A 26,788-nucleotide genomic window follows, 5' to 3' on the forward strand; every position below is an offset into this window, starting at 1 on the left:
CCCTTGTGAAAATCTGCTTAGGAACTATTTTTTTCCCGGAATGTTTAGTGCAGTCTTTATTTTTCTGTTTGGGTAGGGACTGATTTACTGCCGGACCAATGTGAAATCTGCTTAGGAACTATTCTTCCCCGGAACGTTTTGTGCAGTCTTTGTTGCCTGATTTGGTAGGTACTGATATATTGATGGACCAATGTGAAATCTGCTGAGGAAATATTCTTCCCCGGAACTTTATGTGCAATTTTGGTTTCCTGTTTGGGCAGGGACTGATTTACTGGTGGACCAATGTGGAAGCAGAGAAGAAGCTGGTAGTTGGTGAGTGTGGTGTCACCCCTCACAGGAGGAGGAATATTTACCCTTCTAGGGGGTTTTAGGGACCAGGGGGAGAAGCTGGCTTCCTGTGCACCCCTAACCATTAAAGTTCCATTATAACCAAATGATACCATTCTCAGAAACTGAGAGAGGGAGCAAAGAGAACCTGTCACCATTGAGCCTTCTGAGTAAGGATGAGCTCCGGCGTGTTCGCATAGAACACGTGCAGAGCCTGCCAGGAAGTGTGCACGGCGCTGTGCTAATCACAGTCAGGGAGACATTGTCCCGATGCTCCGCTGCAGGGATCGTGAAATGTCTCCCTGGCTGTGATTAGCGCAGCGCCGTGCATACTTCCTGGCAGGCTCTGCACGTGTTCTATGCGAACACGCCAGAGCTCATCCTTACTTCTGAGTATAGCAGGTTGGGATTTTGGTCCACCAAGATTTTTTATTTTTGGGAAGGGGGAAGGGTTAGCAGGTTGTACTGATCTCTTAAAGTGGACCTTCGCCCATTACTCAGGAGCGCACATGTGCCGCGAGATTACATTTTTGCACGTACGTGACGCTGCTCTTTGCCATGTATTTGGGATTTAACTGAGACCAACGACATCTCTGCAAGGTTCCAGATACCATTTGTGCCCAGCTGTGGAAATCCCCCACACGCATGCGCAGATTTACTGCAGATCTCTGGCGGTTCCCCAATACCTGGAAGAGACCTGCTGCACATCTGCGCATGCGTGGGATATTTAACCACTTAAGACCCGGACCATTTGGCTGGCCAAAGACCAGAGCACTTTTTGCGAGGGTAGGCAAAAGAACGTGTATATATATACACACACGTCCCCTTTAAGAAGCGGCATTGTGGACGCGCGGCGGCGCACGCTACGTGAGCCCGTCCACAGGGATACCCGCGATCGTCTCACGGTGAGGAAGAACGGGGAAATGCTGATGTAAACAAGCGCTTCCCCAGTCTTCCTAGTGACAGGACAGTGATCACAGCTCCCTGTAATCGGAAGCTGTGATCACTGTCGTGTCACACACAGCCCATCCCCCCTACAGTTAGAAGCACTCACTAGGGCACACTACACCCCCTTAACCTAGTGGTTAATCCCTTCACTGCCAGTGTCATTTTCACAGCAATCGGTGCATTTTTATAGCACTGATCGCTGTATAAATGACAGTGGTCCCAAAAATGTGTCAAAAGAGTCCGATGTGTCGCCATAATGTCACAGTCACGATAAAAATCGCAGATCGCCGCCATTACTAGTAAAAAAAACATAAAAATGCCATAATTCTATCCCCAATTTTGTAGACGCTATAACTTTTGCGCAATAAAATATATATACGCTTATTGCGATTTTTTTGTTTTTTACCAAAAATATGTAGAAGAATACGTATCTGCCTACTGAGGAAAAAAAATGGTTTTATATATTTTTTGGGGATATTTATTATAACAAAAAGTAAAAAATATAGAATTTTTTTCAAAATTGTCGCCCTACCTTTGTTTATAGCACAAAAAATAAAAACCGCAGAGGTGATCACATACCACCAAAAGAAAGCTCTATTTGTGGGAAAAAAATGACGCCAACTTTGTTTGGGAGCCACGCCGCGCGACCCCACAATTGTCTGTTAAAGCGACGCAGTGCCGAATCGCAAAAGGTGGCCTGGTCTTTGGCCAGCAAAATGGTCCGGGGCTAAAGTGGTTAAAGTGATGGGTAACAGGTTCTCTTTAAAGGAATTTTTTTTTGCTGAAATGACTGTTTACAGGGTATAGAGACATAATAGTTAACTGATTCCTTTTAAAAAATGATTAAAAATAGATAAAAAATCATATAATGTACCTGCAGTTTCTAGTTTCGTTTTTGCATGTTGTTTCCTGCTTCTGTGATGTACAGAGCCACAGAGCCAATACAGGGCAGTGATGGTTTGGAAAACGAAACTGATTGGTGCTGTGGGGTTTTAGACGCACAGTAATCACACCTCCTTGATTAGTGACCACAGAGAGAAAGCTCCTAGTACTGTGGTTGCATTGTTCTCTGGATAACATTGGTCAGTCTTTGATTTTTTCTGTTTACATGTTGCTTGATGTTTAATTTGACGTCTACGTTTCTCCAATAGAACTGAATCATGTCGGAGTCTGGGCACAGCCAACCCAGTATGTACGTTCCTGGGCGCAGCAGGAGGCGCCGTTGGATGGACCAGGGTCCCTCTGGCAACCTGAACCTGTCGGAACCTCCACGTGAAAGAGACCCCATGCTACGTGACCGCGATCAGGACAAATGGGTGAGCACAGGGGGGTTATGCTTCTGTTAAAACCTTATGGCATCCCAGATGGAGCTCCGAATAAATATTAATGTAAAGTACAGCAGCACATAACAACCAATCAGATTTTCATCCGGTTAGATCGTGAAAGCTGATTGGTGGACATAAGCTTCATTGCTCTTTACTGTCGATAAGTTCAGGTTTGTTCCTCAACAACATTAATCTTTACATCCTAGAAGCCTATAAATCTGACCTCCGACCTTCCCTTTAGTCTTGCACAGCTGTACCGGCTCCTCTCCTGGACTGAAATAGCTTACTCTGATTTCACTGCATACTGTGAGCTTCTCATAGTGTGCATTAGAGGCTTCAACAAGTCTTTTCCTCCCCAGCCTGACTGTCCCTGGCCACTCCTTTCATTGTTTGGATTTCAGTTCTTTCAATCATGGAGGCTCGGAAACACATGTGGGCATTTCCTATGGCGGTCTGCATGCAAATCTAGCCCACTCCTCCAGATGGGCATCCACCTATCAAGGCATTTTGATATTTGCATAACTCCTCCCAAGAGCCAGCCCACTGCTTGTATCAGGCCTGAGAGATCTTGAGAGGAGTACAGATTCAGGGTGATGGGATATTTTCAGGAATCTACATAGCCCCCTGCCTGCCTCCTTCCACCACCTGCCATGATCTGCCTGAATTTCACATAGAAGTACAGAGACCTGGTGATGATGTCACTGGGTCTGTAATAAAAACAGAAAGGTGTTCTTAAACATTTATTGCCTTGTTGATGAAGAGTGGGAAAGCAGGGAAGGCAAGATATACACAGAATAAATGTCAGATTTAAAGTGGTTGTAAAGGTTAAAGTTTTCTTTTTAAATAACAAACATGTTATACTTACCTCCACTGTGCAGTTCGTTTTGCACAGAGTGGCCCCGATCCTCCTGTTCTGGGGTCCCACGGCGGCTCCTCCCCGCAATAGCTAACCCCCTCTGGGAAGCTCTATTCCAAGGGGGTTACCTTGCGGGCGCATTCCCGTGTCATACAATCGGCGTCCATAGCCGCCAAGTGTATGACTCTGCCCCTCCCCATGGTGGCCGCGTCATTGGATTTGATTGACAGCAGCGGGAGCCAATGGCTGCGCTGCTATCAATCTATCCAATGAAGACCCGAGAAGCTGTGGAGAGAGAGAGACGCGGGATCGCTCCCACAGAAATTTGGGGCTCAGGTAAGTAAAACGGGGGGCTGGGGGGCCGTACACTGCAAGGTGTTTTTTCATGTATTCTGCTATATGTTCCTGGTTAAAAAATCCAAATAAGCGTATATTGATTGGTTTGCACAAATGTTATAGCGTCTACAAACTACAAGATATTTTTACTTGTAATGGCGGCCATCAGCGACTTAAAGCGGGATTGCAGCAGATAAATAAGATACCTGACACTTTTTGGGGACCAGTAACACTAAAACAGTGATCAGTGCTAAAAAAATATGCACTGTCACTGTACTAATGACACTGGCAGGGAAGGGGTTAACAGGGGGCGATCAAAGGGTTAACTGTGTTCCCTAGGAGTGCTTACTAACTGTGGGGGAGGTGCTTTGACTGGGTGAATGTAAAGATTTAGCAAGCACATTCCCCTCTCGCAGAACGGCAGTCTGCCTTGTTTACATAGATTGCATTCTGCTTTTCCCCTGAATGATTGGTGGGTCCCGGCGGACATCGCATCCACCGGACACGCTGATTGGCTTCCGCTGTGTCTATTCACACGCGTGCCCCAGACCCGGAAGTGCCAGATTACGGACTAGGTAGGCGGTCCACAACTGGTTAAAGAAGAACTCCAACATCGGGAACTAAAAACATCATGGAATGTGTAATCCATTCCCCCTAAAGGCAGACACCTCCAGATACCTGCCAGCGTTCCCTGACTTCATAGGTAAGCGCCACCAACGCCATTCATCTGTCAAAATAGAGAACCTCTAAAGTATTCTGATTGGACATCGAAATGAAATTGGGCAGGGCTTAGCCATGAAGTCAAAGAAAGTCAAGCCCTTAAGAAACAAATCGGAGAGAAACACAGAAGAAACCTTTTAATGTTTAAAATAGAGTTCAGGTTCCTTTTAAGACCTCTGAGGCCACCGTAGTTGTTCCATTAAATCCATCCAATAAAGTTTGTAATTGTCGTTTACTTTTTGTCTTTACTGGCGCTGGAACCAGTAGGTTGTGTCTAAAATCGTTTTCTTGTTTTCCTTTTTGTTTTCATGTTAACATATTAACTGTTCTTTATAATACTCAGGATGGAAATGAAGAGAATTCTGGCTACACCATGCAGAAGACCCCGATCATCTTGGCCAAACCGGCAGCTGAGCGTGTAAGTTACTTTACGTTCCTTGTGTTGTATTCTATTACCAGTCTTCTCTACAGCTAAGTGTAGGCGGTTTCTTTTAATATTACAAAATGCTTTAAAGGGGTTGTAAACCTTTGTGCTTTGTAAAAAAACAACTTGCAGTGACTGTCCACCCAGCCAGCAGCCTATCCCCCCCCCCCCTCCTTCGCCGGGGACACGCCGTCCCTCTCTCCACGGGGTCCCAGCTCTTGATTGAATAGATTGAAAGCAGCGCAGCCATTGGCTCCCACTGCTGTCAATCAAACCAAATGACCCGGGGGGTGGGGCCGAGTCACACATTAGGCGGCTATAGACTCCAAATGACTCGGAAGCGTGCCCAGAAGGTACCCCCCCCCCCCCCCCCCCCGGGAGAGCGCTTTTCCTAGGGGGTTATCTAATGCGGGAAGGAGCTCCGAGAGCCGCTCGCAGGGGGACCCCAGAAATGGATGATCGGGGCCACTTTGTGCAAAACGATGGTTTTGGAGGTAAGTATGATATGTTTGTTATTTTAAAAAAAAAACACGATCCTTTACAATCACTTTAAAGGATACCCTTTTGTAAAGAAATAAATGCACATCATTTTGCAGGTAAAAAAAAATGTGCATTTAGTATTTTTTTTTCTAAGGAGCCTGCATTCGCAATCAGCAGATCACTGGTGCAATGTCAGACTTCTACTGACTCTCAGGATAGCTGTCTTGCCTGTACCTCCGATAGGGGCAGGCAGCTACTGGAGAGCAGGAAGATCTTTAAATTACGGGATGCTCACCAGCACACTTGTAGGTCATTGAGAACAGGAAACTGTGAATGATTGACATGGCCATGTGGGCAGAACCCTGCGGACTTTCTATGGGGGCAATTGTGCAGGCTCATTCCCGAGTCCCGCTGTCTGCATCTGTTGACACAGGCAGCGGCACGCTCAACCCCACTTCCTCGTCACTGGCTTTGATTGACAGCAGCAGGAGTCAATAGCTCCTGCTGCCTCAGCAAAGCTAGAGAGACCAGGAAGTGAAGGGAAAGAAGAGCTGCAGATAGGCACAGCACTGGATTGAATGAGGGCTCAGGTAAGTGAGGGGGGCTGAGCCATAGGTGTTATTCTTTCTCTATCCTAAACTTGAATTATTTTTTACGTTTTTTGGCTATACATAAATTTTAAAGTGGTAGTAAACTCTGTTGCACCAGTTGTAGCTATAATAAGGCTTACCTGTAGGTACTGTGAATATCTCCTAAACATGCACAGTTTAGGAGATATTCAGAGTACATGCAGCCAATTACATCATGGGCGCATGTGCTCTAAAGGTCCAGCTTACAATGCCGGACCTTCAGAGCCCATGCCGTAAATAACGGCTCCTACATGCATACGCGGGAGTCACATCATCGCACCCCCAGCCACTCATGTAGCCGGAGGCCATGAATCCGGAAGGAAGACCGTTGGAAGATGTCAGCCCTCTCAGCTGTAAAAGTGTGGTGCAAGAGGGCTTCGTTCTAAGGTAAGTATTGCATAATGTGCTAGTATGTGATGCATACTAGTACATTATGACATTGCTTTGCAAGGAATTCTTTTTTTTTTTTTTTTATTCGCCTGCAGTTTACTCTCAAGTGTCTGGAAAGACTGACTTCAGCTGTTGTTTTATGTAATTCTTACTATTAGGGTTGTCCCGATACCACTTTTTTAGGACCGAGTACAAGTACCGATACTTCTTATCAAGTACTCGCCGATACCGAATACCGATACTTTTTTTAAAAATCTCACGTGTCAGTCGTTTTTTTTATATTTATTTTTTTTACATTTTTTATTTCTTTTTTTTTTTTTTTAAATGCTTTTATTTCTTTTTTTAAGGGGGGTGGGGGGAAATGTACATGGTCAGTGTGTTTTTTATTTACATTTTTATTTTTTACAATTCATTTTTTTATTGCAATTCCTTTTTTTTTTTTTTTTCATCAGCCCTGTTTGGGGGGGGGGGGGGGGTCTTTGGTGAGATATCAGGGGTCTTAACAGACCTCTGACATCTCCCCTCTGAGAAAGGGACTAGGGACACAAATTCCCCAGTCCCTCTTCTCTCTGAAAGGAGAGAAGCCAGTGGCTTCTCTTCATTCATAAACTGAAACATCGTAATCACAGGAGGTTACAATGTTTCAGTTATGTGAATGGACAGAGTCAGTGATCACTGACTCTGTACATTCGCAAAAGGTAGGAGCCGGGTTTACCGGCTCCTACCGCCACTCTCCATCCTGACAGATCGAGGGGGGACACGGGGGGCAGCAAGGAGGGGGGCATGACGGTGGCAGAAAGGAGTGGGGACACGGCGGCAGCACGGAGGGGAGAGACACGGTGGCAGGACGGAGGGGGACATGACGGCAGCATGGGGGGACACGGCAGAAGGACGGAGGGGGGCATGACGGCGGCAGGACGGAGGGGGGAGACACGGTGGCAGGACAGAGGGGGGAGACACGGTGGCAGGACGGAGGGGGACATGACGGCAGCATGGGGGGACACGGCAGAAGGACGGAGGGGGGCATGACGGCGGCAGCAAGGAGGGGGGACACGGCGGCAGCACGGAGGGGAGAGACACGGTGGCAGGACGGAGGGGGACATGACGGCAGCATGGGGGGACACGGCAGAAGGACGGAGGGGGGCATGACGGCGGCAGCAAGGAGGGGGGACACGGCGGCAGCATGGAAAAAGTTGACAGCACGGAGGGGGACAGCAGCAGAATGGAGGGGGAATGGAGGAGGAAACAAGGACAGTCAGCGGTGATCAGTGCTTGTAACTCCCCCACCGCACTGATCACCCTGACTGTCCAGGTATCGGGTGAAGCATCGGAGCATTTGCACCGAGTACAAGTACTCGGGGAAATGCTCGGTATCGGTACCGATACTAGTATCGGTATCGGGACAACCCTACTTTCTATGTTTTTTACGTTGGTTAAGTTTAACTGTTCATTTATACCCCAATTCTTTTATTTTTATTTTTTAAGCCAAAGCCGTCCCCTGCTCCAGCTCCAACCGCACCTGAAAAACCGATTGTCCTTATGAAGGCCAGAGAGGACGGTAAACCAGCCCCAACAGCGGAGGGCACCACTCTGCCACCATCTGCCTCTACAGCAAAGCTGGAAAAGGAAGGACAGCGCCCAACACAGCCAGTGTACCAGATTCAGAACCGAGGCATGGGCGCCGCAGCGAACGCGGGTGGAAATGTTGACCGTAAGTTCCATTGAAAAAAAAAAAATATCACATTATTAAAATCTCTGAACAAAGCATGTACCTATAAAGAAGAAACGGGATATTTCTCCTGCTGCACCACTGGACACTAGTCAGATGCATAGAAATGATCCCCCAGAGTCTGATAGGAAATCAACACTTCCAGGAATGTAGACCTCCTGTGTCCCCGTCCCCCCCCCCCCCCCCCCCCTGCAGCTCTTGCTGGTTTTTACTCCTGACCTCCGCGTAAAAAGTAATGACATGGAGGTCAACAGGAGGAACTAGTGAGTGCTGCTGGAGGCGCAAAAAAAAATCTCAATGCTCCCGAAGGTGTCCGTTTCCCAGCAAAGTTTTGAGGGATGATTTCTCACCACCAGGGTTAAATGTTTAGAGAAACGGGCAGGAGGAAGGGTAGGCATTCTGTTTTGTCTTTACGCTTGGTAACTTATTACAAAGTTTTACTTCATATGACAGGGTCTCTTTAAAATAATAAAAATAGCAGTTTTGGCTAGAAACCCATGCTTCATGGTGGTATCACAAAGTGCCTTGTGGTTCCATAGACTATAATTGATTCCTGACCCTTCCGATAACTTACAGAGAGATGGGAATGCATGAGATTGACCTGGAGGTCTCTGGTGAATTTGGGTGGGTAATGGTGGAGTTATTCTTTAGGATTTATTGTTTTTAATTACTTTACAGCTGTGGCTGGCCAGGCAAAACTGATGCCTCCTCAGAAGATGAAACACGGCATCAAGCTGGTGGATGAATACATGAACTGGTGTGACAGTGCCATTGAGGTAAGCGCATGCCTTTTTGATCAGCTCTGATCCAAATATAAAACTAAGGTCTTTAATTCTCTAGACCAGGGGTCTCCATCTATATAAACAAAGCGCCAGTTTACTGTCCTTCATACTTTAGGACGGCCAGACTGTAGCCATTGGGAGTAAAAAAAGATCCTGATGTCAGTGCGAAAAAAATAATGCCTTATCGTTGGTTTTCAGTGAGAGTACCGTATTTATCGGCGTATACCACGCACTTTTTTGCCCTGAAAATCAGGGCAAAATCGTGGGTGCGCGGTATACGCCAATACCCGCTTTCCCGCGCCGAGTTTGAATACTGCGCCGACATATACCGAGCGCAGTACACTCGGGTATAGTCGGGCCGTCTCGGCTCCTTCCGCGCTCACGTCCCGGACGTACAGGACGTCAGCGCGAGAGTTGCCGAGCCTGCCCGACTATACCCGAGTGTACTGCGCTCTGTATATGTCGGCGCAGTATTCAAACTCGGCACAGGAAACGAGCGGGCGGAGGACGCCGCAGAAGGACGCCGGACCCGACGAAGAGGACACCCGAAGCCGCAGACGGACGCCGGACCCGACGAGGCCGCCGATGGACGCCGCACAAGACACCAAAACTGTAAGTACAAAAAAACGTTTTCCCACAGGAATCCGCTGCAACTTTAGGGGTGCGCGCTATACGCGGGAGCGCGCTTTACCCCAATAAATACGGTAATTGTGCCCCATCATTGGTGTCAGTGGGAGGAATTGTGCCACATCATTGGGAGGAATTGTGCCACATCCTTTGTTGTCATTGGGAGGAATTGTGCCCCATCGTTGGTGTCACTGAGAACAATTGTGCCCCATCGTTGGTGTCACTGAGAGGAATTGTGCCCCGTCGTTGGTGTCACTGAGAGGAATTGTGCCCCGTCGTTGGTGTCACTGAGAGGAATTGTGCCCCGTCATTGGTGTCACCGAGAGGAATTGTGCTCCATCGTTGGTGTCATTGGGAGGAATTGTGCTCCATCGTTGGTGTCATTGTGAGGAATTGTTTCCCTTCATTGGTGTCACTGGGGGGGAAATATGCCCCGTTGTTGGTATCAGTGGATGAAACGATGCCCCAAGGGCTGGATAAAAGCAAACACTTCAAAATCTAAAATATCAGTTTTGGGAGGGCTCAGACTTTTAAACATAAGGAATGTGCAGAAGCCCAGAGCAGCCGTGGATAGGACTGCACAGCTTTATGAAAACACAATATAGAGAGAAAATTAGATCATCTTTGGTATAACAACTGGGGCACCTTCACCCCGTCTAGGACTGTTTATACTGTTTTCTGCAGTATTATTGACTCTTTCTTGTCGTTTTTTTAGTATTTGCTGGACCAGACAGATGTCCTCGTGGTGGGAGTTCTCGGATTTCAGGGTACGGGGAAGTCCACAATGATGTCCCTTCTTTCTGGCAACTCTCCAGATGACGATCAGAGGTAAGAAATGAAGTGACACCGTGAGGTTCCAAGAGCAAGCAAAAAGAGTAGGTATTGTAGTCGCTGCTCCAGGACCCCTGTTGCCTCCTACCCTCTACAGGGAACAAAGAGAAACAGAGTAATGGGACTTTTAGATGCTGAAACCGCCTAATGGAATAAGATCTGACACGGTGATGTATAGAAATAACAAAATCTTATTAATTACATAAACATTTCATATATCGTTTAATTTAACACATGTATAACAAAAATATGAAACAGCAAACTCTGTACACCCGTGCAATCGTGAACCATGAAAAACACTCAGGACCAAAGTATGAGAAAAGAGAGACACACCGCGTTTCGCATGGTAGCTTCTTCAGGGGTTTTTGTTGACAGAAGTTGGTGCACTAGAGCTGATTCTGTAATAAGTAATAGTTCTGGGAAAATCTCAAAAAAGGCATTGCCTGTTATTGCCAGGGCACTGCAGAATGGGTCAAATGTCTGTCTCGGCACAAAGAAGCAGAATAAAAAAACTTTATCCCAAAAGGAAAACTGTAACTTATTATAAAGTATTAGCTAGAGTTTTGCTTCCAATTGTTAGTGGCTCTGAGTCTGATAATACATTTAACACTACCCCCCGCCCCCCCCTCCCCCCAGACTGAAAATGCTGCTGTCTGTTGTGTATCTTGTGCTCATTTCTCCAGCGTGTATCTCACTAATACAGGAGGTGTGTTACTGGGCAGATCACCAGGTGAAAACAGAGGGGGGAAAAGCCAAAGAAAATAAAAACCAATGCAGCCACCACATCTAATGATTGGTAAGCTGCAATACATTACGGCCTGGATTCACATACATTGGCGCATATTTATGCCGGCGTAGCGTATCTAATATACGCTACGCCGGCGCAGCGCAGAGAGGCAAGCACTGGATTCACAAAGTACTTGCTCCCACTCGCTCTTAAAGATACCCTGGGTTTCCTCGGCGTAAGCCGGCATAGGTGGAAGTGGGCGTGAGCCATGCTAATGAGGCGTGACCCCATGCAAATGATGGGCCAAGCGTCAGAAGTACTTAAAACGAACGGCGCATGCGCCGTCCCGTGGACGCATCCCTGTGCGTATGCTCAGAATCACGTCGGAACTACTCCCTAAGATACGACAGATCACTGCCTATGACGTGAACGTAACCTACGCCCAGCCTGATTCACATACTATGTAAACAACGTAAAATACGACGGCTGTGTTCCCTGGTCCATACCTGTGCATGAGTTGCGCCTCATATATGGGGAATAACTTTACGCTGGACGTACGACTTACGCAAACCGCGTATATTATGCGCCGGGCGCAAGTACGTTCGTAATTCGGCGTATCTCACTCATTTGCATATGTGCATAGAAAATCAATGGGAGCGGCAAATGCGCCCGGCGTAAATATGCGCCCACGATACGATGGCGTACGAAAGTTACGTCGGTCGTAGGAAGCCTATTTTTAGGCGTATCTCGGATACGACGACGCATAGTTACGCTTACGCGGCGTATCTCGAGATACGTCGGCGTAAGTGCTTTGTGAATCCAGGCCTACGTTTTTGGTTTTTGGTTTAATACCGCTTTAAGAAATTAAAAACATTGTACTTGGGCTTTAATATAAATAACTTGCACTAATCTTATTTATTTGGCCTCATTCACATGGGCATACTTGAGTACACCTGTGTGAGGGCCGTGTTTTGCATCCTTTATGCGGGCAATCCCATTCATCTCAGTTGGGACACAGTGGGTGCAGAGAGACAGCCGCTGCTCCCTATTAGACATCCGTGTGGGTGCGTGCAAGTCCCTCAATGCAGACGGTGTGCATTTAGGAACACACGCCCACGTCTGCATGGATGTCAGATTGGGAATCGGTGTCTATGTCCGTGCAGCCGTTGCATCCCAACTGACGTGAATGGGACTACAGTGGAACCTTGGATTACGAGAATAATCCGTTCCAGGAGAATGCTTGTAATCCAAAGCACTCGCATATCAAAGCGAGTTTCCCCATAGAAGTCAATGGAAACAAAGATAATTCGTTCCGCATTGACTTCTATGGCATGCAATGCCATTTGTGGCCAGAGGTGAGGGGGCGCCAGAGAGCCTCGGAAATGCTGAGGGACAGCTCGGCTGATCTCGGAAACCATCGGGAATGGAGTATTTCTGAATATTACCGAACGGCTCACCGGCGCACCCGCACCTCTAGCCAAAAAGAGATTCTACTTTTGTTGTACAGTAATTGTCTTGGAACAAGTTAAAAGCAAACGGCCTTGTGTATTTTTCTGTTTTGCAGATCATATGTCTTTAGAATGCAGAGTCAAGAGGTGAGGGAGAGAGCCGGGAATCAGACAAGCGGCATTGACTTCTTTATCAGCCAGGAAAGGATAATCTACCTGGACACACAGGTAGGGAAGAACTGCAGTGTGAATAAATGTACCCCAGTGGCGGCTTGTGATCCCTTTTTTGGGAATGGGGGCAGCAAACAAATTACACCAGTCACACATCCCCCCCCTCCCCTCCGGTCGGTCCATCAGTTAAGGCCCCCGTCGACTCGCCCGTCCTCCCACCCGCCCCTCACTTACCCCATCTAGGTCGCGGCCAGCTTTGTCTTCCCCCAATCAGGAAGCGGGTCTTAAGACCAGATCGGATAAGCAGGAAGACAATAGAGAATTTTAATTCGCTGTTGTCACAACTGGGTGGGCTCGGAGCGCAGTGCTCTGTGCCCTGAGCCCACTCCGGCTCTAATCATGTGTTTCAAATAAAAAAAAAAACACATTGAAATCCATATGTCCGGCGCCCTACATGTAGATTAGGGGCCAGGCGCATGGATTAGGGGGGCAGCGCCCCTGCACCCCTAATGGAGCGGCATCCACTGATGTACCCCATACATAGATAATGTATCGGAATAAAACGTTTTAGATCTAAATTTGTATCTGCCTGTGTGTGTACGCTCTGCAATGCCAACTTCTGTAACTAATAAGTACCTATTGGTTTTGTAGAAAGAAAAGTCCAATCATATTGTGATTGGAGGGCTACAGGTATCCTATTATGACTATTTTAATCCAGCTTGTCACTCTGTGAGAATGTGCCATGTAAGGCTGGGTTCACACTGTGTCCGGTGGGGCTCGCAGCAGAGTGTCCGGTGGGGCTCGCAGCAGAGTGTCCGGTGGGGCTCGCAGCAGAGTGTCCGGTGGGGCTCGCAGCAGAGTGTCCGGTGGGGCTCGCAGCAGAGTGTCCGGTGGGGCTCGCAGCAGAGTGTCCGGTGCGGCTCGCAGCAGAGGGTCCGGTGGGGCTCGCAGCAGAGGGTCCGGTGTATCCTCGTTTACTACTTTAGATCCAAATATGTGGCTGAATTTGGACCTGAAACTGAGCCAAAGACGCACAGGACTGTTCTGCAGTGCGTTCTGCGGCTGCCCTGGTGATGTGTAAACCGGCTCCATTGAGACCCAGTCACACTCTCCTGTCATATGAATTGGATGTGGAGAAACTCTGCATTCAATTCTAAATAGTGTGAACCCAGCCTTCGTGCATATAGAAATTTATTGCAGATCTTGACAGCTGTGGGCACAGATAAAACCACCCTTATACTGATCCTTTCTAACCCCCAATCACTGAATGTTCTGCAGTCTGTCTTGTGTTTGGTAGGGAATACTAGCGCAGGTTGCTTCCATCCATCAACTGTTTAAACATCTTCTTCCATTAGCAATGTGAACATTCTAATACCACTGCCCTTGTTAGAGCATATTATCAGCTGTACTAATTTTTTCCTTTATTTTTAGCCCATTCTGAGCCCTGCAATATTGGACCATTTGATAAATAATGACCGCAAGTTACCTCCGGAATACAACCTTCCACACACCTATGTAGAGATGCAGGTAATATGTGAATGGTTACTTCATAAGTCAGTCCATTTTTCTCTGCACTTCTTCTAATGTAACCCTGCCAACCTTGAAGTTTATTCTGATTTAAAGGGGTTGTAAAGGTACAATGTTTTTTTTTTTCCGAAATAGCTTCCTTTACCTTAGTGCAGTCCTCCTTCACTTACCTCATCCTTCCATTTTGCCTTTAACTGCTTAAGGACCGCCTCCTGCACATATATGTTGGCAGAATGGCACGGCTGGGCACAGGTACGTCCTCTTTAAGTGCCCAGCTGTGGGTTGCGGGCGCGCGTCCGCGACCCGAAGCTCTGTGACCGCGGGACCCGATCCGATCGCCGCTGGAGTCCCGCGATTGGTCCCCGGAGCTGAAGAACGGGGAGAGCTGTGTGTAAACACCACCACCTAGAATCACTTTAAATATAGATGGATTCATGCAGGTACATATTAGCTTTACAAATCTTGGCTTTACCTGCGTACAACTCGGACCACTTGTCCCCTTCAGCTGCCATAGAACTAAATACCCAGCATGCAGTGCGGTGTCATATGTCTGATCATGCAGAAAGGCTGGATTCAGCTTCCTTCACACTGTTTCCGCCCAACCTGGTGCTTCTAAAAATGTTGCACTAAAGTATCAATTCCTTCATTTCTCAACATGTTTACTGCAATTACTCTCTTGTTTGTTTTTCCTACATTTATCCCATATTGTCTCCTCACAGTCGCTACAGATTGCTGCTTTCTTGTTCACTGTGTGCCATGTGATTATCGTTGTCCAGGACTGGTTCACCGACTTCAATGTATACCGGTGAGATGGTTTTTAAACACTTAATATCTAAGCCTTTTTCTGGCACTTGTTGCTTGCAAGTCAAAACCAGTATCGTTTTCTAGAAAATCACTTAGAACCTCCAAACATTATATATATTTTTTTTAGCAGAGATCCTAGAGAATAAAATGGTGATCTTTGCAAATTTTTCATGCTACGCTGTATTAGCGCAACGGCCTTTCAAATGCAATTTTTTGGGAAGAAATACACTTTCATGAATAAAAAAAAAAAAATATGGTATAATGTGAAAGATGATGTTGCGTCGAGTAAATGGATACCTAACATGTCAGGATTTAAAATTGTGCACACTCGTTGAATGGCGACAAACCATGGTACGTAAAAATCTCCATAGGTGATGCTGTAAGAGGAGGTTTTGCAAAATAATTATTGCTCTCGCTCCAACGATCCGGGTGATACCTAACATGTGTGGTTTACATTTGTGGGCGCAAATTATGAATGCGTTCGCTTCTGCGTGCGAGCTCGGAGGGATGGGACGCTTCAAATTTTTTAGTTATTTATTTTTTGGATCCCTTTTATTGCTGTTACAAGGAGTGTAAACATCCCTTGTGACAGTAATAGGCAGTGACAGGTACTCTATATGGGGCATCTGGGGTCCATAAGACCCCAAATCCCTCCTTTTTACTTAAAAGCATTCAAGCAAGTGTGGCTGTTTTGAATTAAATCTTGCGCATTTTTATTAAATGACTTTCCAATCTCCATGATAAAGTACAACAATTCTTTACTCAGGCATTTACTTACAGCAGGAAAGGCCTGCATTCCAATTCTTTGGAAGAGCATTGCAGTGCCGACAAGACAACAATGGCTGGGCAGAGTAACGAAAATACAGCAGATTGAAAACCTGACTATGGGAATGAGAGAACAGGAGGAGACAAATAGACAGGTGTGGTCACCATATATTGAGTATAGAGAGCAGAATCCCTGAGAAGGGGGTGATGGCTGGAGGTGGATGGGAGGGGGAGAGAGCCGCTTGCGTTTTTTTTTTTTTTTTTTTTTTGGAATGTTGGAAAGGGGGGTAGATAACCAGGGGTTGAGCCTGGTATAGGGGGAAAAGGCAATCACGTTGGTACAGCTTTAATAATATACAGGGGGATAAGACTGTGGGGTAATCTTAAACTGTATATGAATAGAAATGCTTGTATGATAATACTGTATATGTTTATGTATGAACTATGATATAAAATAAAAAACGCTGTGGACTATCCTGCAAAATACCCAGGAGGGGGATATCCACAAGCCTTGGAGACTTTGATGCTGAGAGGCACAAAGCCAAAAGTGAGTATAAATGTGAGGCGGCACTAGTGGTGAGCAAAAACGTGAGTGTTAGGCTATGAACTTATTTCGCTAAAAATAAAAATAACATTAATATCAAACCTGTGACATATTGGTGCCATACAATGTGCTGAATAAATTATACAACAACAATAAACAACATTTCTAAATGTCCTTTTGAACAGTTCATAGGTTCTTCAATATTAAATCTTCAGTAAGGTAAATTGTGGAAGACTATCACCAGCTTGGAACATACCGTATATACTCGAGTAAAAGCCTACCCGAATATAAGCCGAGGCACCTAATTTTACCACCAAAAAATTGGAAAATTTATTGACTCAAGTATAAGCCTTGGGTGTCCATCTGCATGCCTCACTGTGTCCATCTGCATGCCTCACTGTGTCCATCTGCATGCCTCACTGTGTCCATCTGCATGCCTCACTGTGTCCATCTGCATGCCTCACTGTGCCCATGCCTCACTGTGCCCATGCCTCATTGTGCCCATGACTAGACTGACGTTTAACATGGGAGTCTATGGAAAGGGTGCCCGTCTTTGAGAAATCGGTGCTCCTCGGCCATAGGTCTCCCTGACAACAAACTTGTAGAGGAAGAGTGGGGCTACATGTGTGCCAAGTCCAGGGGACCTACGACCGGCCAGTACCGGATCCCCAAAGTCCGGGAAATCGGGCGCAAAACGGTGACTCGAGTATAAGTCGGGGGGGGGGGGCATTTCAGCACAAAAAATACTAATGCTCGAGTATATACGGTAATTAAAATCACCCAGAAGTGCTCAATTAGATAGGAGGCAGTTTTCAGGCGCTTTACAGTCGCTATTTCTAGCGCAAAAACACCTGAAAACTGCCTTGGTGTGAAAGGGGTCTAAAGGCCTGTACACACAGGCGAGAATCCCGTCAGAAAAAAAATGCTGTTTTTCTCGACGGGATTCTTGTCTAGCTTTCCTTGCATACACACTGTCAAGCCAAAATCTCATTGTTCTAAAACGCGGTGACGTACAACACATATGACGACAGTATAAAGGGGAATTTCGATTCCAATGGCGCCACCCCTTGGGCTGCTTTTGTTAATCTCGTGGTACTGCGTGTTAGTAAAAGTTTGGTGAGAGACGATTCGCGCTTTTCAGTCTTCGTGCTTTTCAGTCCCTTACAGCGTGACGAATGGGCTATCTCCATTACGATCGCTAGTTTTACCAGAAGGAGCGCTCCTGTCTCATACTTTATTCTGAGCATGTGCGTTTTTTTTGAGCATACACACGACCGGTTTTCTCATCGTAAAACAGTCCGACAAGAAAATAGAGAGCAGGCTCTCTATTTTTCTCGTCGAGATTCCAGGCAGTTTTTTCAACAAAAAAAAACATACACGCGCGCGGTTTTCTCGGCAAAAAGCTCTGCCAGCAGTTTTCTTGTGGTTTCTGGCCGAGAAAACCGTGCGTGTGTACGAGGCTTGAGTTGACATCTTTGTCACCCATAATACTTTTTACAATTTTGTGACTGCAATTTTTGTTCTCAGATTTCTCCAGACGGCTGAAATGCTGAAGCCATCAACACCGTCTCCCAGCCACGAGTCCAGTGGCTCATCGGGGGCAGATGAAGGCATTGAGTACTACCCCCATATTGGTATGTCTTTTCTTCTCTCTGGGTTTGGTCCTTCTCTATAATTATGTTGTATAAACTTTGCAGCTGTCTTTAACTTTCTAAACCCTTCACTTTCATATTCATTTATGAGTGGACACCATGTGGTTTTTAACCAGGTCTTTCCTTTAGCGTTCCCATCTGCCGTGGCATATTACTGCTCATGCAGCATTCTCTATAATGTAATGGATATTGAAACAACAGTAAGGGGGAACAATATTTTTGAGGCTGATTGTGGCAGAAGGGTGGAGCTAAGATCTACAGTTTTGCTGCTAGAGATAAAGGAAGAAATTGGCTCTTATGCAGTATATCAGGTCTAGGTACACTGACTGTAAGTCTATTAAAGCGGAGTTCCTCCCAAAAGTGGAAGTTCAGCTTTAAGCACTCCTCAACTCCTTTGGGGGGGGTGTACTTATTTTTAACAGGTACCCCGCTTCTGCTCGGGTTCCCTAGGTGACTTGAGCGGAAGTTCTCCTGCGCCCTCCTTGCAATCTTCTGGGACACGTCACAGGTCTCAAAAGATTGCCTGGCCACTGAGGAGGCGCAGCGTGTCTCGCACCAGACTGTGGAGCCCATACTTGTAATGCCAGCACCAGGGAGAGGCGAGGAGAGAACTGAGGGGTCGGGCAGCCACATCGCTGGATCGTGGGACAGATGAGTGTGTTCATTAAAAGTCAGCAGCTACACTTTTTGTCGTTGCTGACTTTTAATAAACACTAAAACTACTAGAACCCTATTTAAAGTGGTTGTAAACCCTTACATATACCCAGTGAAGGGACTATCCTCAGGTGATACACAGAGATGAAACAAATCCTCCTACATAAGTTGCATCTCTCTATCTGCAGTCTTCACTTCTCTCCATCCATTCAAACTGCTAAATTTATATGCTTGTCTGAGAGTTCAGAAAAAAAGGGGGCAGAGAGCTGAAGTAACACTTTGCAGACCTCAGTGAGGAGAGCTGATTGGAGGGAAGGGACCCCCCTTCACACAGGAACAGAGCTGGGCCTGTCAATTTGTTGGCACTCCTCCTGTCACCGATTTTCTCTTGGTGTCAGGAAAACTTGTCAGAAGTGACTCAAGCTGATAGCAGAGGAACGAAGCAGCAGACAGAAATTACACTTAGGCTGCTTTCACATTTGGCAGCGGAGGTGTGGTGACGGTATAGCTGCGCTATTTTTAGTGCCGCTATACCGTCGTATTTACCGCGATATTCGGGCGCTAGCGGTGAGGTTTTAACTCCCGCTAGCGGCCGAAAAAAGCATTGCGGACGGTATTACTGCGGTTTCCTATTGATTTCAATAGGAAGGCGCGGTATAGGAGCGTTAAACACCCCGCTCCTATACCGCTCCAAAGATGCGGCTAGCAGGACTTTTGGAGCGGTCCTGCTACCGCACCGCTTCAGTGTGAAAGCCTTCAGGCTTTCACATTGAAGCCTGCAGGGCATGATTTTTTCATGCGGTATAGCAGCGCTATTTTTAGCGCTGTACCGCATGAAAAACGCCTCAATGTGAAAGGGGTCTAAGTGCTCTTAATTGAGACAAGTACACGCTATAGAGGTATGTGCTTTGTTCATATTTCATGTCTGAGGTTTATAACCACTTTAGATGACCTTTATACCATCATGCCTTCTTCACATTGGCTTCAGGTGACACAGGTGCTGTGTGGACAAGGTTCACACAGCTCTTTGCATGTTTCACAAATGTATTAGCCCCCTTTGTTTTGGGGCAGGACTCTGGGCAATGGCGGAACCTAGTGACATCATTGCGTCACCCAGAAGTAGCTGCTAGATGCAATATACTGGCTGCAGTCTGATCCTTTGAGGGGGCATATACCGATATATGTAAAATGTGTTTTTAAGGTGGTGCACTACTATTTATTAGCAGGCTGCCGATAAAAAACTGCACTTACTCTGAAGTCATCTGTAGCAGTCGGACACCCCAGTTCCCTTAGGTCGGACATAGATGGTGCACATTTCTTTCCTGCAACCCACGATTTCCCCATCAACACAGACAGTGCTGACAGGGGAATTCCTCCTTCTGCCAAGCAATTGTCTTCTCCTGGCGAGGGGGGAGGGAGTGGGCGGGGGAAGCCGTCCCCACCGGAAGCAGCCGCTAGCGATAATCACAAGTGCATTCGGCAGGCTGGTTGTACCCAAGTTGATCGATCAAGCAACTTGGTGCATTTAACCTGCCCACACACAGTTTGAATCTTGGCTGGTTCCTGCTGAAAACTGGATGAGATTCTGTCTATGGCTGGAGTCTGCAATCAGCAGTTTTCTAGGAGCCTCGTTGCATTCTGTTTTAGAAAGTTCTAGCATTGCATCTCCATGATCTTCCTCCTCATCTTGCAGTGTTCCTCCAGAATAAAGCCAAGAGGGAGGATTTCTGTCCCCGCAGCCTGAAGCAGATGCACACAGTGACTGACAAGCTAATGATGCATTCCCGTCTCCGATATAAAGGTACGTTCACCTTCTGCCACTCCTGCAGTATCTGGGATGGAGAATTAGCCGCCGGGAGTGATCCCAGAAAAAAAATCGGCTGCTTGTAATGAACTTAATCGACTTCGTTACAACCAGCCTGCCCATAGATGGATCTAATCTTGGTCAGTCCCTGCTAAACCGGCCGAGATTCGATCCATCTATGGTTGGCTTTAGTCGTGAAGGTGACTCCACCTTCACACCTTCATGATTAAAGCGGCTGTAAAGATACAATATTTTTTCCTAAATAGCTTCCTTTACCTTAGTGCAGTCCTCCTTCACTTACCTCATCCTTCCATTTTGCTTTTAAATGTCCTTATTTCTTCTGAGAAATCCTCACTTCCTGTTCTTCTGTCTGTCACTCCAAACAGTAATGCAAGGCTTTCTCCCTGGTGTGGAGTGTCATGCTCGCCCCCTCCCTTGGACTACAGGAGAGCCAGGACGCTCTCTACTTTGCAGATAGAGAAAGGAGCTGTGTGTTAGTGGATGTCCTGACTCTCCTGTAGTCCAAGGGAGGGGGTGAGCATGACACTCCACACCAGGGAGAAAGCCTCGCATTACTGTGTGTAGTTACAGACAGAAGAACAGGAAGTTAGAATTTCTCAGAAGAAATAAGGATATTTAAAAGCAAAATGGAAGGAAGAGGTAAGTGAAGGAGGACTGCACTAAGGTAAAGGAAACTATTTAGGAAAGAAAGTTGTACCCTTTTAAAGCGGAGGTTCACCCAAATAACATTTATATAAGACCAAATTCTTTATACTACCAGCATGTACAGTCGGCACCTTTTTTTTTTAGGATGTACATACCTTATAATCTATATTTGCAACCCGGCTTCCGGGCACTCACTCGCGCGGAAGTAGGTGTTTCCAAACTGAGCCGCAATGTAATCTGGGCGTTCGCCCAGATGATTGATGTCTATCAGAAAATGTTCCCCCCGGTGGATAAGGCCCCGCCCCCCGTATTGCGTAGGCGCGTCACAGAGTTTACGAAAGGAGCTGAACAGGTAAAACTGCGAGTCGGCTCTACACGACGCCTGCGCACCGACTAGGAGTCGTGTAGAGCTGACTGTGCAGGCGCCGTATAGAGCCGACTCACAGTTTTACCTGTTCGGCTCCTTTCGGAAACTCCGTGATGCGCCTACGCAATACGGGGGGCGGGGCCTTATCCGCCTGGGGAACATTATCTGATAGACAGCAGTCATCTGGGCGAACGCCCAGATTACATTGCGGCTCAGTTTGGAAAAGCCTACTCCCGCGCGAGTGAGTACCCGGAAGCCGGATTGCAAATATAGATTATAAGGTATGTACAGCCTAAAAAAAAAAAAATGCCGACTGTACATGCTGGTAGTATAAAGAATTTGGTCTTATTTACCGTATTTATCGGCGTATAGCGCGCACCCCCGAACTTGAAGAAAAATTCCTGAAAAAAAAAAAATACTTACAGTTTGGATGCTCCTCGTCGGTGTCTTGCCCCTCATCCATCGCGTCCTGCCCGTCGTCTATCGGCGGCCTCGTCCGGTCCGGCGTCCTTCTGCGGCCATCGTGGTGTCCTCCCTGCTCGATCCCCGCTTCCCGCGCTGAGTTTGAACCACTGCGCCGGCATATACCGAGCGCAGTACACTCTGGTATAGTCGGGCAGGCTCGGCTCCTCTCGCGTAAAGGGCGTACAGGACATGACCGTGAGAGGAGCCGAGCCTGCCCGACTATACCCAAAGTGTACTGCGCTCGGTATATGCCGGTGCAGTGGTTCAAACTCAGCGCGGGTATAGGCGTATATTGCACACCCACGATTTTGCCCTGATTTTCAGGGCAAAAAAGTGCGCGGTATACGCCGATAAATACGGTAAATGTTATTTGGGTGAACCTCCGCTTTAAGCTCCTGTTTGGGAGAAATGCTTTGCACTACTTAAAATAAAGCTTGTTTGATATTAAAAAATAAATAAAAATGGCAGAAGTGCAGCTTGTTTGTATCTGGATTCTGTGGGTAGGGATTGATCTCAGTAGGCATGCACCCGCGGCTAGTGGATGATCTGTAAGACTGGCTGAAGTGGTAGTATTTGTATGTATGACAACCATTGATCAGTATTGATAGGCTGTGCTCTCCATCCACACAGTGAAGCACAGTTGTGTACCCAGTCTTAGATCTGAATTATTACTACTATTTTATTTGTATGATGAAATGTAATGACCATGACTCTGTTTTAGGCACTCTCTCTATGCTGGACTGCAATATCTTCCCAGGGTTGCCCTATGACTTCTTGGAGTCAGAAGTGAATTTGTTTTTAGTGCCCGTCATGGAGAATGAAACTGATGAAACCATCTCAAGAGCAGGTACAGCACTTCCACTACACATTTCACTGTTCAAATCCTAATTTGATGTTCTATAATTTTGGAATATATATATATATATATATATATATATATATATATATATATATATATATATATATATACACACATATATACACACACACACACACACACACACGGCGGCATGCGCACGCCCTAAATTCAGGAGTAGGCCGCCCATACGCAGTACAGGGCCTCAGGCTGGCCCCTTTAGCAGGTATAGCTACACTATATTACCAAAAGTATTGGAACACCTGCCTTTACACACACATGAACTTTAATGGTGTCTTAGTCTGTAGGGTTCAATATTGAGTTGTTACACCCTTTGCAGCTATAACAGCTTCAATTCTTCCAGAAGTGCATTTGTGAGGTCAGCCACTGATGTGGACAAGAAGGTCTGTGTCTCTGTCTCTGCTTTAATTCATCCCAAAGGTGTTCTATCGCGTTGAGCTCAGGACTCTGTGCAGGCCAGTTCCTCCCTCAAACCTGCTCATCCATGTCTTTATGGACCTTGCTTTGTGCACTGGTCCAAATCATTTGGTGGAGGATTTGGTGTGTGGTTGTTTTTTCAGGGGTTGGGTTTGGCCCCTTAGTTCCAGTGAAGGGAACTCTTAAGGCGTCAGTATACAAAGACATTTTGGACATCTTTTAATGCTCCCAACTTTGTAGGAACCGTTTGGAGACGGACCCCTCCTGTTCCAACATGACTGCATACCCGTGCACAAAGCAAGGCCCAAAAAAAAATATATATGGAGGAGTGAGTTTGGGGTGGAGGAACTTAACTGGCCTACACAGAGTCCTGACCTCAACCCAATAGAACACCTTTGGGATGAATTAGAGTGGAGACTGCAAGCCAGACCTTCTCGTCTAACATCAGTGCCTGACCTCACAAATGCGAATGGTCAAACATTCCCCTAGACACACTCCTAAGCCAATTTTCACTATAGGAGATATTTAAATTTAATTTCTGTATTTTGTTCTGTAGGTTCAGGAGGAAACCCGCTCTTCCCCCTCCTTCCTGGGTATAAGGGTCACCCCAACTTTCACACCATGATCAGCAAACTGCGGAGTCAGATCATGTCTATGTCACGCCCGCAGCTCTCGCATACCATTCTCACCGAAAAGAACTGGTAAGTGAACCCCGGGATCTATTCCCAGCAATGACATGAGAGAGCTCAGATGTGTTTGTGTATTGATTTGCACTTTATCTATCACTATAGAACAATGGAGCTCCCTTCTACAGATGATTCTATGTTTTGTTTCTGGGCTTTTGATCATTTCGCCTTTTTTCCTTTTTGTAGGTTTCACTACGCTGCTCGGATCTGGGACGGGGTGAAGAAGTCTTCGGCATTATCGGAATACAGCAGATTGTTGGGGTAGTGAGGATCGCCTCTTGAACCCAAGTGTTGTGTTTTATAGGTGGTGGGCCGAGTCACCTTTTACTACTGTCCTTGGATTTTTGTGGTTGGAACCCCCAGCCCTAGTGCTTGGAGTTTTGGCTTCTCCCGTCCATCTTCAGATTTTCCCATCTCCAAATAAAAAAAAAAGGTGAAAGCGGGAAACCTTCACAAGTGTCACATCGGGTACGACCATCTGGAAAGTCAAGCATCGGGACTCCACCACCAGGGTCTGTGATAGATCCCCTTTTTTTCAGAAACTGGTTTATCCGTTGTCGGTGGACAATCTCTTGTTGGTGGACTTTATTTGTCCTGATCTTTACATAAAACAAGAGATCCAAACATGAAGATGTATTATAAGAACAGTGAGAGGAAAAGGTCAATTTCCTCTACGTCATGATTAAGATGGACCCATTGTGAAAAAACAAGGGGTGCCGCTCGAGGTTCCTGTGTGTCCCAGTCCAGTGATTCACACCTGAGCGTAGGTTGTTCGGGCGTTTTTTTCCGGGGTTTTGTCGCGCGTATTCATGCTTATTTGCGCGTTTGCATACAGCGTCGTCCGACGTTTTTTATTTTAGCCAATAGGAAAAATTATCTTTTCATCACTTGTTGGTAGATTTTTTTTATCTTCTGCCTGGGTGAAATGTTCTATTGATTAAAGCGACAAAACGCCTGTAGCAAACGCTCGTTGTCGCGCTAGTCGCTTGAATCAAGCGTTTCCATTACTTTGTATGGGAAATACAAACGCTCAAAAACGCCCAAACCGCGTGACAAAAAAGGGTCCGGAACTTGTTTGAGCTTCAGGCGTTCGGCTTCAGGCGTTTTGGAGTGGAGATGTGAACCATCTCCATAGAGAATAATGTATTTTTTCCCCTCTAGCGTTTTTGAGCGTCACGCTTCAGGCGACAAAACACTCAGGTGTGAATGCAGCCTGAGGGTGTAGGCTGGGGAGAGCCTGTCCTGGTTTAGTGCATGCAGTGTAAAGGAAGGACATACCCCCAAGTGCTGCACACCATCAGGACCCGACAATCACTATAGTAGAAGCAGCTAGGGTTGCACCTATACTGTTTTTTCGATTATCAGCGAGTACAAGTACCAATACTTTTGATTAACCACTTCAGCCCCGGACCATATTGCTGGTCAAAGACCAGAGCACTTTTTGCGATTCGGTACTGCGTCGCGTTAACTGACAATTGCGCGGTCGTGCGATGTGGCTCCCAAACAAAATTGGCGTCCTTTTTTTCCCCCCACAAATAGGGCTTTCTTCTAGTGGTATTTGATCACCTCTGTGGTTTTTAGTTTTTGCGCTATAAACAAAAATAGAGCGACAATTTTGAAAAAAAATAATAATTTTTACTTTTTGCTTTAATAAATGTCCCCCAAAAATATATATAATTTTTTTTTTTTCCTCAGTTTAGGCCAAGACGTATTCTTCTACGTATTTTTCATAAAACAAATCGCAATAAGCGTTTTTTGGTTTTATGGCATTTTTCTTAATATATTTTTTTTACTAGTAATGGCGGCGGTCAGCATTTTTTTTTTTTCGGTACTGCGACATTATGGCGGACACATTTTTGGGACCATTGGCATTTTTATAGCGATCAGTGCTATAAAAATGCATTGATTACTATAAAAATGCCACTGGCAGGGAAGGGGTTAGCACTAGGGGGCGGGGAAGGGGTTAATTATGTTCCCTGGGTGTGTTCTTACTGGTGGGACTGACTTGGGGAAATGATTGATCGCTGTTCATACATTGTATGAACAGAAGATCAGCATTTCTCCCCCTGACAGGACTGGGAGCTGTGTGTTTACACACACAGCTCCCGGTTCTCGCTCTGTAACGAGCGATCCCGGGGGTGCGCCCCCCCCTATTGGCTGCTGGGAGAGATGACGTAGATCTACGTGCTCTCGCCCAGCAGAGCCGACCTGCCGCCGTAAAACTGCGTCAGTTAAATCGGAGCTCCGCCAAACTTTTTTTTTTCTTTTTGAAAGTCCGCAGCTACAAATACTGCAGCTGCTGACTTTTAAAATATGAACACTTACCTGTCCTGGGAGCCTGCGATGTCCTCGCCCAAAGCCGACACGTCCCTCGGCTCTCGGGGTGGAGGCTCCATCATCTTCAGGAGCGGCTTCACAGCCTGGTTCTCTATTACGCATGCGCGAGTCGCGCTGCACGTCCTCGCTGGTCCCGGAGGACGTAGATCGCCGGAAGTGGGAGAAAATACCTGTATTAGATAGAACTTCTGCTTTTCCGGAGCAGATACCTATTTTTGGGTGGAACTCCGCTTTAAGTACTCGCCAGTAGCGAAACCGATACCTTTACGGTGCGATTTAAGCCCATACAAAATGAATTTGGGTTGAAATCGCACTGCAAAGAATCGCATGTGATTTGAACAAGAATGCGGTGCAATTCTTGTCAGAATTGCAGGCAATTTCCCCCCACCACTCCTGTGTGTGAACCTGGTATAGAAATGGAAGCGCCATCTAGTGCCGCAATGGGCATTTTATTAAATCGGAGGACCCCCCCA

The 26,788-nt window shown here is 46.5% G+C and overlaps 1 protein-coding gene across 2 annotated transcripts; it reads left to right on the plus strand.

Annotated features, from left to right (window-relative positions):
- The first annotated feature begins 64 nt into the window (after window positions 1–64).
- On the plus strand, window positions 65–24,797 carry SMG9 (SMG9 nonsense mediated mRNA decay factor). Of its 2 annotated transcripts, none has more exons than XM_040327412.1 (14): window positions 65–164; window positions 2,427–2,591; window positions 4,856–4,930; window positions 7,921–8,146; window positions 8,843–8,940; window positions 10,289–10,401; window positions 12,696–12,807; window positions 14,182–14,277; window positions 14,997–15,082; window positions 17,918–18,024; window positions 20,390–20,497; window positions 22,720–22,845; window positions 23,849–23,993; window positions 24,165–24,797. In XM_040327412.1, the coding sequence occupies exons 2-14, from the start codon at window positions 2,436–2,438 to the stop codon at window positions 24,241–24,243; spliced, it is 1,527 nt and encodes a 508-aa protein (XP_040183346.1). In that variant the 5' UTR covers window positions 65–164; window positions 2,427–2,435; the 3' UTR covers window positions 24,244–24,797. The 2 variants fall into 2 exon arrangements, with proteins under 2 accessions (XP_040183346.1, XP_040183345.1); XM_040327411.1 differs by lacking the exon at window positions 65–164 and adding an exon at window positions 180–312.
- The last annotated feature ends 1,991 nt before the right edge of the window (window positions 24,798–26,788 follow it).

This window comes from Rana temporaria, chromosome 10, assembly GCF_905171775.1.
Source record: "Rana temporaria chromosome 10, aRanTem1.1, whole genome shotgun sequence".
NCBI lineage: Eukaryota > Metazoa > Chordata > Amphibia > Anura > Ranidae > Rana > Rana temporaria.